This window comes from Chiloscyllium plagiosum, chromosome 18 (assembly GCF_004010195.1).
Source record: "Chiloscyllium plagiosum isolate BGI_BamShark_2017 chromosome 18, ASM401019v2, whole genome shotgun sequence".
Taxonomy (NCBI): domain Eukaryota; kingdom Metazoa; phylum Chordata; class Chondrichthyes; order Orectolobiformes; family Hemiscylliidae; genus Chiloscyllium; species Chiloscyllium plagiosum.
In genome coordinates this window covers 51,474,061-51,486,293 of record NC_057727.1, presented here as the reverse complement: position 1 = coordinate 51,486,293, position 12,233 = coordinate 51,474,061, and the positions used below count along the sequence as shown (strand labels likewise).

The following is a 12,233-nucleotide window of genomic DNA, read 5'->3' as shown; positions in this document are numbered from 1 at the left end:
TCGCAATCATTGGTGAAGGAAAAGCACAGCAGGTAAGGCAGCATCCGAGCAGCAGAGGAATGGATGTTTCGGGCGGAAGCCCTTCAGCAGGAATTCCTGATTAAAGGCTTATCCCCGAAATGTCGATTTTCCTACTCTTCGGATGCTGTGCTTTTCCAGCACCACACTCTCGACTCTGATCTCCTGCATCTGCAGTCCTCATTTTCTCCTACAATCATTAGTGAAGGCACACAACTGAAGACTTTGCTATTGGTTCAAAAATGTTGATGCTATATTTATGGCCATGGGAATACAATTACATATAAAAAAAGGAACAGTCATGTAGGTGCAGTAGGCCACACACTATAACAGGTGTCAGTATTTGAGATGGTTGCCACATTTTGGCCAAGAGTGACAGGTGTGGATAGAGGACCTCAAAAAGAAAGGTTAAGGAGCTTCAGTCCAGTGACTATTTGATATAGCTCTACAGCTGGAGGAGCTGCCATACGAAACTGCAGGAATCTCATCCCACTCTACTTCCATTGTCCACCACTACTTGATCAGAGTGAACACAATGAGGAACAAAGATGAGTTGCACACTTCTTTGTCAGGGTCAAAATCAAAGTTAGCAACTTTGAAGCCAGACTTCTAAAATTGAAGAGAATGCGTTGTGGAAGAATAGCAAAACCTCCAGCTTGCCTGATTTTGTAAAGTTCAAGATTGGGCAGTAAAGGAGTTGCCAATATGGGGTAGTGCTAAGTGTATATTTTAATTCTTTCATGGGATTGGGTATCACTTGAAAGACCAGCGTTTCTAACCCATCGTCAATTGCCCTTGAACTGAGTGGTTTGTTAGGTCATTTCAGAGGGCAGTGACAAATTAACCACATTACAGTGGGTATGGAGTCCCATGCAGGCTAGATCAGGTGGAAGTCAGCATGTTTCCTTCACTAAAGGACATTGGTAAAACAGATGTGTTTTTTAAAATGAAATGCAATGATAGTTTGATGGTCACGATTGCTGAGGCTAGCTTTCAATTCCAGATTTGATGAATTGAATTTAAATTCTCCCAGCTGCCATAGTCTGATTTGAACCCCTGATTCTAGATTGTCAACTGTGTCTTCCTGGATTCTCAGTCTCGTGACAATGTCACTATGCCATCATTTACATGATATATTAATGTGCACAATAAGAAAAGAGAGGATATTGCATAAGGGTCTGAAAACCCTTGATGCTGAGAAGACCCTTTAATAGTATCTACTGTGATGGAGTTGTATGAACTTTGTGGGAGAAGAGCATCTGATCTTGAACACCTGCCAATCAGATCCACCTCAATATCTTTGTCATGATGTCTATCACATCACTGTAAATTTGATCTCGTTGCCACCATCAGTAAACTACGTCTTGCTTACAGAGTAGAGCCTCCTCTTGTTAGACCACAAGTGATTTTCCTGTATCGCACTAGGCCATGCAGGCCCTGTACATCCCTATACTGAAAGAAGATGGCAATAACAAATCTATCTCAGTGGTACAGCAAGTTCACACAACATAATGAGCAATGGGTTGGTTCGTATAACAAGACTCTGTTGTCATTGTGAAGCAAACAAATAATTCTGCCAGTTAGTATTTGCTTCTTGTTCCTTTGTATGGTTGAGGAACTTTCTCGAACCACAAAATTTTAGGATTGAACAGAGCTGCTGACTGTACAATCCCTGCCCATTTGGAGAGGTTTTGGAAGGCCTTCATGTAAGTTTGACATTCTGCAAGAACTCTTTTCATGTGGAGATCTTGATTGTGTCTTCATAAGCTGTTGAGCCACTGACTGTGTTATTTTTTAATCCCTGTTCCCTCTTCCTTTGGTTTTCACATGCACTGTGCAGTCCACTCCACATCCACCATATACCCCCAAATGACTTAGTCTGGGCTCATTAAACTGATAGGGAATGACAATATGAACACACTTTTATTGGTTACTCACTCTATTAAGGATCTTAGATGTTATATTGGATCTTGATACTCCTGCTTTCCTGTTTCAAAATTCCTTGGAGAGAAAAATGTAAAGTATTGTTCCGTCACTATTCTATATATATAAAAAAAGTTGACTTAATTTCAGCCCACCTGTAACTATGTATGTATCAGCAAAATTTTGATTGTCTTGTGATTTTCCTACTGGTAAAACTCTGTCTCCCCTGCCTGTAAAAGAATCATTTTCAACAGGTTTAAACAATCAAATTTTCAGACATTACAATTATAATTCAGTCTTACTGATACTAATTATGTCACCACAATGTTGCATGATGTGACACTGTCCGAAAGTAACAGGAAATCTGTCAATGTTATTTGATCTTCGTTGGAATGGCTGTATACCGCTAGAAATGACCTCTGTCTCAAGGTTACAGTGGAGATCAAAACCAAGTCCTAGATCTGCTCTTGGTCACTGTTCAGTAACCTTTTAGAAACATTAGTTTAATCTATGTCATAACATATCCAAACAGGTTGATTAAAATAACTGACCATGCTAACTGAGATTTCTAATGATGCAATGGCATTGTCTCTACCTTCGGGTCAAGTCCCAACTGCTCCGGAGGTGTGTTATAGCACGTCTGAAGAGGTTGATTTAAAATATCTACACTATTGTAAGCCAATGGGAGAGACAAACTTGCAATGACAGTAACTAACATGCATACGATGAATTTAACTTAATCGAAAGCTCATGAACAGCTTAGTGTCTTTAGTTGTGCATGCTGTGTGTGCAATTCATTTTTTTCTGTTTATTAAATCATTAATTTCAATAACCATTTTTGTGCACTATGGTTTTTTTTTCTATTATCTCATGTTTTTCATTTCTTGTTTACATTGTTTTGTTTGTTCCAGTTGTACTGACCAATCAAACAGAGTCATCTGTCAGTTACAATAATTTGGCTGCTGGTGAGTTTTAATCTGTGATGACTGATGTTCATGTAAGCAAGAGTGAGAGTAACTGCATACTAACAACAGTTTATGCTTCAAGCTCAGATGTAGCAATTGATACATACCACTGACATAATTTCTGTGCATTTCCGGCTTTTCTTTGTCTATACTTCCAGTTCCTACGATGATGTACTGGTTAATAATGGCTCTTTCTTCCATCCTTGGCATTTTTTTACTTTATCAACGTACTCAGAAAATGGACGAATGGCATCTAGTATTTTTAGTTAACAAACTTAGTGTTTAGAACATACTAAGCACACTGGCTCCTTCTTTGCTGATTTGAAACAAAAACTAGGAGTCTCAGCAACATTCTCAAGACACTACTAACACCGTGATGTTTCTCTGATTCCTGGATTGTCAGCTCTTCAATCTCATCTACAAATGGACAGTTTTCAATGCACTCACTGAAAAAAAAAGCGGTTTCATAACTTGGTTGAGAAACAATTGAAGATACTTGTGACTTGTTGGTTGAAGTGAATTAGTTACCAAGCTAGACTAACCCAGGTCAATACATTCTTTTTACAACATTATTTGGTTTTTTTTTACTATTGAGACCTTAGCTGAGAATAATATTCATACATATTGGAAATTATCAGAATAAGAGCTTGTCTGTCTAATCACACTATCATTAGACAACTTCAAATAGTATGTTTATAATACTCATTGTCATTGATCGGTGGGACATCACCTCGGTAAAAGGCATCACTTTTGAAATATCACTACATTTAAGTGATGGATTTAGGCATGAAATATCTTAGAACATAATTACGTTTAGGCTGATAATACATAAAGTTTTTTAACTGATAGGAATACACGAATTGAATGCGATCATAAAAACATCAATACAAATACTAGTGTTTCTCCGACCCATGTTGAAATACTAAGTAATGCATCTGATTCCTGGAGTTGGCAATTTTTTAAAGTATGTCACATGTTTTTGGTTTAGTATTCTGCATACCTGAGGGAATGCTTTCAACTGAATGAGAAATATCACTATGCGTGTATGCAGGCTGCTTTCTTATGCTTGTGCCAAGCCCTTCTCCCAGAAATCTACATTTACCAAGATCTTATGTAAGGGACAGGAAGAAGAAGAACCTTATTGCATATATGTAGTCATTATTACATTCTGTTTGAATTGCACATCAAATAACTAGTTTGCTTCTCATGTAAATGAGTTTTTAATATGACAATAGAATAGCAAGGCATTTGTGCAATATGGTGTAATATTACAATTTGATTTTGAGTCAAGATATATAAAATGGAAATATTGGTTCACCTTAATTGACTGTCACTGTAATTTTAATAACCTAATATTTCTGTTTTTTCAAACTACAATATTCTAGATCTTCAGAAATGATTTTATAATACGTAAAACATCATCAAATCAACATAGCCTCACAAGTAATCAGTTAAACAATTATGCTAACATATATGCAAGCATAATGATGCTCAGCAGACCTGCTGTTCACATTCACCACTCTCTAAATTACAACATAAATATTCAAATGAAAGGCAAAGTCAATTTGCAGGAATACTCTAGCTTCCAGTCAATTGATACTCTCATTAATAATTGTCTCGTGCAAAAATTAGAAATAACACAGTTTTTTTTTAAAAATCCACACAACAGCTACAAATTGCAATGGAGTATCAAATAAATCTCCCAAGACAGTGTCATTGTGAAATGATAACGCTGCCTGTGAATGTTAATGGTGAGGCACACACTGGTTATTTTGCTTGCTGTTGTACACTACTTCCAGCGTGAGTATTGCACACTGATGTCATTTTTGTTTGGTGTATTTTCTATTCATTTTAATCAATGATCTACCATTACCCACAAAACAAAATGCACAGAAACATAACTTTAATATTACTGAAAAGAGTGATATGTTGCCAAAGTGTTTTATCTTGCATTGATCAGGGCAAATCCAAGAATGGAAAATTTCAAACTATCACCACAATTTACAATACAAGATGAAAAGATGCTGATTCATTGAGAAGTTGGCTCTGATTGGCTGAGACATTGCTGTAGAGAAGGCAACAAAGGCTCCCAGAGCTTCTGGATAGTCCAAAAAGCTGGAAAGTTTAAACATATTATTTTTATTTGAATGGGTTCCTCGCTGTGAATTTATAGCTTTTCTATCAATCCATTTCATAATTTCAGCTGATTATCATTTGCACCCCTTTCATTTATTCTACTCTGAAGCATGTTGATTTATTTTGGAAGAAAGTACTTGACAAAGACTATCGCAGAGTTTGAATTGTAGTAATATTCACAAAATGTTACTACAGCAGTGTGCTCCAAAACAGAAAGATAATATGCACAATGTTTTCACTTCTGTAAGAAAACCCTACGGCAAGCTCAGAAGTGTGAGGGCAGTATTTTCAATGGCTGTAAAGTTGACACTGACCATGATTTTCTTTTGCATCTGGCTCCTTCCATTACTAAAGCTGGGGACATATGTAATATCTCCAATTTTATTGTTCACTTTTTGCAAAGATAGTCACTTGAGGCTGTCTATTTGTTGAAAGTTGCATTGCATTCTTTGCTGCCAAAGAAAGGCATGGTACAGATGTGTTTAGGCTTTAAATATGGGTTTACTTGTGATGGAATTGATTCCAACTTGGTGGCAGCTTATTTATAGTACCTAACTTTGTCCAGTGGAACTTCAGCTTCATATGTTTCACCTGAGTATATAATAGTGCGAAAGGCAGGTATTTTATATGTTATAATGCCAGTGTAGTGCAGTGATTGTGTTTGTAAACATCTGGTACATGTCCCTAATACAACAACATCTATATCACATCACTGTTTGATTGGAAAGTCAAAGATTGTCAAATAAAAGTATGAAACTATTTAACTTTCAAGCAAAGTGCTGGAACAATCTAATAGTGTAGAAATTCAGTTAAGAGCTAACACAATTTTGACTTTATAGGCTCCGATTGATTTAATTTCCATTTCCGTTCTGCTGAAATTCTCAGTCAAGCATTAACCAAATTAACATAATAGCTTGCTTTCTCTTTTCCCTTTCTTTGACTTTTGTTTCATTTAGTTGAGCTTCTTATCAAAGTTTAACAATGCTTTCAATAAAAATCGACATTTATCCGTTCACCTAACATCAAATTCAAATTGAATTCCTTTACCTTTGCAGCAAATTCAATAAAAGATCGACCGCCAAGATTTCTAACACCTTCTGGCAGCAGCTCAAAGATTACTGCCTTGCGAGGTGAAACTCTTCAGCTGGAATGTATTGCTGAAGGCTTGTAAGTATCAAAGAGATAACAATTAATGAGCCACTTTGACAATATGAAACTAACATAGATATTTTCATCTCCCAAAATATAGTTCTCAGTGGACATATGACACAACTGACAAAACTCCTACTGTGCAGAAAGAGGCCATTTGGCCCATCATGTCTGCACTAACCCTTGAAGAGTATTTCGCTCAGACCTCTCGCTGCATTTCCCATTGCTAATCCATCCAGCCTGCACATTATAGATAATTTCGAATGGTCAATCAACCTCACATGAACATCTTTGGACTGTGGTAGGAAACCGGAGCACCTGAACGAAGCCCACACAAATGCAGGGAGAACATGCAAACTCCACAGACAGTCACCCAAGGCTGGAATTGAACCTGGGCCTCTGGTGCTTTGAGGCAGCAGTGCTAACCACTGAGCCACCATACCATTCAGTTGGCACAGTTGTTGTTCGCTGTTGTTGTTATTAGCAGCATGTAAATGTATTTCTGAGTCGGTATTCTGGTATCTTCAACTATAATTCTAATGCACAAAAAATTATAATTAAGGGAGTTTTCAGTCACAGTGGTAGTGTCCCTGCCTCTGAGGCAAAAGCTCACATTCTCCCTGCCATGTAAGTGTGTCATAGCATGTCCAACCAGGTTGATGAAAGCTAAGTTTAAAAATCAGTGATCAGTACTTGGTTATATTGTTAATGTAACCATATATATCGTGACTCATTTGGGCCATGGAAGTCTTGTTTGTGTGGTCAGCTTATTTCAGAAACAACTACTGTTCTCTTCACAGCCCTACACCCCAAATCACCTGGGCTAAGATTGATGGCGACATGCCAAAACGAAAAGCAACTGAAGAGAACTTCAACAAGACTTTGAAAATAATTAATGTCACTGAACTTGATGATGGAAAATATGAATGCAAAGCCGAAAATGCATTTGGAGTAGTCAAACATGCCTTCTCTGTTACAGTTGAAGGTAATGGATTAAGTTTTCCCTTTATTTTTCTACCTTACCATCTTCACTTTAATAGAAAAAACACTTTTGAACAGTACATTAATTGAAGTTAATTAGATTTGAGTTATGACCCACAGAATTTATTTTCTTTCAAGATATTTGTGTTACTTTAATGTGTATGTCAGCCATTGCTCAGTTGGTAGGACTCTTTGATGTGATAGCTGGTGATCTGCTCCCACAACATTACTGCAAGGTATGGGTTACGTCGTACTGAAAAACTCAGTGAGGTTTGTTACAAGTCAAAATATTTACTTACATACACGACAATCACAGGCACTTGTCTGTCTGGGCCAGGCAATTCAGATGTACTGTATCAAACTTCCCTCAGTGTGTCATGCTGCAAGAGGACAAAGTTCAGGAAGATGGAGTCTGACAGCTATACACGGTCATAAGCCGTGATATGACAGTGATACCATCTGCACATAACTTAAAAAGTGTAACTCTTGATCCTGAGTCGCAGGGTTTGAGCTTCAAGTCCTGCTATAGGATTTGAGCACAAAATGTCCATATTGATAATCCATTGCAAGACTGAAAGACTACTGTGTACTATTGAATTGTGTCATCTGCTCAAATGGGTGTAAAAGATTCTGCTTTACTGTTTGAAGTGTTAAGACTACACCCCAGTGACCAGGCCAACATTTTCCCCTTAATCAACATCTCATTACTAATTGTGGAACAATGTATCATATTAACTAGAGACAAGCAAATAAATTGCTAAAAGCAATATCAAAGAAAAATTTAAAATGAAATGCTAGGTTTATTCAGTCCTTTTTACCGGGCCCTTCAGAGAGATTGTCCTGATGGGAGGTTTTCAACATTTGGCAATCAACTTCAAGTGCCACAAGTTGAACATGAAAACAAATTTGAAGATTACAGGGTAACAGACTGAGTTTGCTGAATGAGCTATTGGTTTGAGGGCTGCAGCAGGGAGTGGAACATGACCAGATTGGTATATTGTGTCAGAAGGAACATTTTTATGTGCAGTGATAGTTTTCAAAATTCTTGTCTTCCCTTATTTTAAGATATACAGCCCCATCTAGTGGGAAACTTTGAGAATGGTTTGGTAAAGCTATTTCAATTTAATACCAAACTAATTGTAGATTGTCAATTCAAAGATGTGTCCACCTGCCTTCCTGGGCATGACACATCTTTTGAATGAAAAGAAATTCAAATGTTTTCAGTGAAAACTGGATATTAATTGATATCTTATCAGAAGAAAAGTTGCATTGTTAGAACCCCTTCATCACAAGAACAGCAGTGATTTGAAAGGCAGCCTCGAATTCCATACTAAATGGGTAAAAAGTGCAGACCTTGTCAGCAATGTTAAAATCACAATGAATTCTTAAAATTGGTAGAAAATTATTTCTGTGAGCTGCTTATTGTTTAAAAATTTTCTCTACTTTTGTAGTTAGTCAATTTTTTTTATTTTAAATTGCACCAAACATTTGAATTACTCCACAAAAAAATGGAACTTTATATAATTTACTTTGAAAGGCTTTCAAAAAAAATCTCTCTAATTCGAGAAACCACATTTGCTGACAAACATTCAATTCTGTTCAAGCACATGAGTTAGGATTGATGTCATGCAAATCAATCTCTAAGATAAATGATCGATAACCAGCTTCCTTTTACAGATTTTGACTGAGATTTTAGTCTGAATTGATGGTTTACAATATGTGAAGCAAATCTTTCCTGTATATCTGGAGTAGTACAGGATTCCATGTTCAAATTCATATTGTCAAAAATCACATGACACCAGGTCAAAGTCCAACAGGTTTATTTGAAATCACAAGCTTTTGGATTGTTTCCCCTTCTTCAGGTGAATTGATATTATAAGTACATCCCGCAATTTGATAGGTCTACAAGAACCCTCAATCCCCTTGCATACTCCTAAAGTTGCAGAGGAGATTTTGACAAATCGATTTGAGTGACCAAAAAAAAATCTCCTGTTTTAAAGATTAGATTGCTGCTTTTGAAGATATGCAATCCTGTATTTTGTTAGGCCGAAGGAGATTCAATCACATTGATGAACCTTCCCTGCTGAACTTCAGTGGGTTTACATTTAGGATGGAATCGTTGCCAGCTGATGAACTTATGCTTGGCACCTAAACCTCGGAAAAACACATTTGATGGCAGTTCCATTGATTTCTAATGATGTCAGCATGATCTCATGTGGTTATGACTCTGGCATCCTGGTCATTGCCAAGGGTCAAATTGCTGAGAATCAAACTCCTTCTTGTGGATGATATTGAGATCTGCAGAGGTTTCAAGTCAGAAGCAGTAATGAGTGCTGATGAAATATCTGTTGGTGAACTGCAGTAACTCAGGTTGAAGTTTCAATTACCCAAGTTTGCCGACTTGTCTTTGGCTCAGTCTGAGAACATCAAGACTTTATCAGTCTTAATCTGTGTGAAAGGAAATGGATAGTTATGATGTAGACCTCATGCTGCAAATTGACTAGATGACTGAATGTCAAAGAAGATACTGTATGCATTAAAACAATATGAATTGCAATCTAACAATGGAGGAAACCTTCAGTTATCTTGCCTGAGCACTGGCTTTTTCCATGGGTGCTTGTGATGCAAGGTGCAATTTATTTACTGTGAAATGGAAATAACAGCTGCAATTCTTTGACTTGTTCAAATGCTGACTTTGTTTTTAACAGCTGCCTCTTACTGGATCAAAAAACCCAGAAGTAAAGTATATTTTTCTGAGGAAAATGCTGAATTAGAGTGTGAAGTAGGTGGTCAGCCGCGACCTGAGGTTCAATGGAAAGTGAATGGGAAACCTTTGAACGGTAAGAAGCTTTTGTCGATGAGATAAAATTATATTCATGAAACAAAAAAATACATTGGTCAACAAGAAAATTAATGTTAAAAAATAATCTATCATAACAATCAGAAAGAGGAGATTTTCAGGGCTGTATATAAATGGTTATTGTGAAGCAAGGTGGTTCTGAATAAGGCTGTATAAAGAAATGTATTTAGATTTTCTTCACCTTAAATTTGGAATCTTCTCCTTTATTTTTGATGCTGATTGCTGAGTATATGTCATCCTGAGTGGAGTCACATTGCTTTAGTTTCTGATGCAAAATCAAGACTAATTTTGGGTTCTGCAACCAACTTTTCAAGATGGAGGCTTTGTGGTTGCTCCTTATGAGATAGCCTGTTGATTGACTAACTGCAGAGATTAGGCAGGACAATGCAGCTTTCTGTCAAAACAAGCATTTCTGTTTGAAGGGATCACATTATATTTTGGAAAAGTTGGCCGGCACTTGGATCTTTCAGTTTGCAGCTCCGAGAGGAATGCATTGGAAACTGGAAACTGTGCTCACAGGTCTCTCATTTCTGTCTGATGATCTTGCTGGGGGTGTGGAGAGACTGAATTGTGGTCATGTTTCCCAAGGACTGGAGGGAAAGGATAGCCATCTTCAGCCAAGGAGGTGAGGGGCAGTACTGGTTGAGGAAGTAACAATGTGGTCCCTATAAGCTGAAGAGGATCTAGTATCTGCAGAGGTCAAGTAAGTAACACCAGTGGATTGTCAAGGCCAGCAGTCTGTCCCAGCATTCTCCTGCAGGGCACACTTCAGGTTGACACACCTTGCAGTTCCATTCTCTCTATCCCTCTCTTTCTCTCTTTGCAGGCACCTCATCTGAATAATCAGCGCTGTCCCTTGCATCCATACTTCGCCATAATTCTTCACAAATGTTATCATTCCCTCTACTGCACGCAAGCCTTGATGAGCCCTCACACCCATCTGATTTTTCTTTGCGACAGAAGACAGCATTTCAGTTGAGGGAGAAGCAGATATCTGGAATGGGTGAAGGCAAGGAGTTCAGGGAGGGGGAGTGAGGAGAAGAGGGTGAGTGTGGGGACTTCTTCCGTGACAAGCACCTTCTTGGTCACTGGCAATAAGTTTTTCCGACTGCTCCACTGAGGGAGAGGTCTTGTTGCCAGGGACTGCAGACGACTTGAGCCTCCTGAGACACTGGTGCTCAGGCATGGTGAAGGCTGGTCTTCTGCATTGGGAGCCTTGTTTCCTTCCCCAGCCACTTTGTCCATTCCCTCTGCTGTGTTGAAGGACTAATAGCTGAGGTAAAAGCAGCAGATGCCCCTGCCAGCGTTGCTCCTGCTGCTGCTTTTGCAGTTGATGTTGGTGAGATCCCTGCAACTTGCCCCTTAGCAGAGATGGATTGAAGAGCTGCCTAAGCTGCTCCTTTGCTGCTTGCTGGCAGGTAGCGAGGAAGTGCAGTTGAAGGGAGGTGACATTCATGATAATTGAAGTATCCACTTTCACCTGTGAAAGCACACTGAGAAACATTTCAAACAATGGACCTGGTGCGTATAATTGGTTGAACTGATCAAAGCTTTGACAGTTTAACAATTTCACAAAGTATCGGTTCTGTCTGGCGCCTGTCGTGAATCGCTGGCAGTGTGGGAAACCATGGATTACAACTCCATGATCCAGTGGCTAAGGCTAAAGATGGTATTCCTGACGCTCTGCTCAGGAACACAAGGTGTCAGAGAACCTGCTTAGAAAGACAAGTTGATAGATAAGAATCAAGCAACTTGAGCAGTCCTCTGACAAGTCCGATGGAGAAGTCTGCAAACCTGAAGACTCTGTGTACTTGTCCTGTCTGCCTTTCACTGGTGAGATACAATGAAATACATTTAGATCTCTTTGCATTCAGAGTCTCCATGTCGTCCTTAGATAGCAGTGGATGGTGAACTGGGCAATATCAGAAATATCAGCTGGTCCACCCTGAAAGGCAGCTAATCCACAAAAGCCTATGGCAACAATAACAATTGCAACAGTAACAATTCATAGCAAGTGACAGTATTGTCCATACCCTACACTGAAGCTGAAGTTTAAATTAGATTAGATTAGATTCCCTCCATTGTGGAAACAGGCCCTTTGACGCAACAAGTCCACACTGACTCTTCGAAGAGTAACCCACCCAGACCCATTTCTCTCTGACTAATGCAACTAACACTATGGGTAATTTAGCATGGCCAAT

General features: G+C 38.4%; 1 protein-coding gene across 11 annotated transcripts in view; it reads left to right on the top strand.

Moving 5' to 3' along the window:
- The window catches only part of chl1b (cell adhesion molecule L1-like b), a 712,521-nt gene that overhangs the window by 238,272 nt on the left and 462,016 nt on the right, over positions 1-12,233 (top strand). For 9 of the 11 annotated variants that reach the window (XM_043708376.1, XM_043708383.1, XM_043708382.1 and 6 more), the window contains 4 exons: positions 2,853-2,906; positions 6,098-6,209; positions 6,992-7,176; positions 9,881-10,012. In XM_043708376.1, the coding sequence (XP_043564311.1) occupies positions 2,853-2,906; positions 6,098-6,209; positions 6,992-7,176; positions 9,881-10,012 (483 nt within the window). The remainder of the gene's footprint in view (positions 1-2,852; positions 2,907-6,097; positions 6,210-6,991; positions 7,177-9,880; positions 10,013-12,233) is intronic. The other 2 variants (XM_043708384.1, XM_043708378.1) reach the window with 1 other exon arrangement.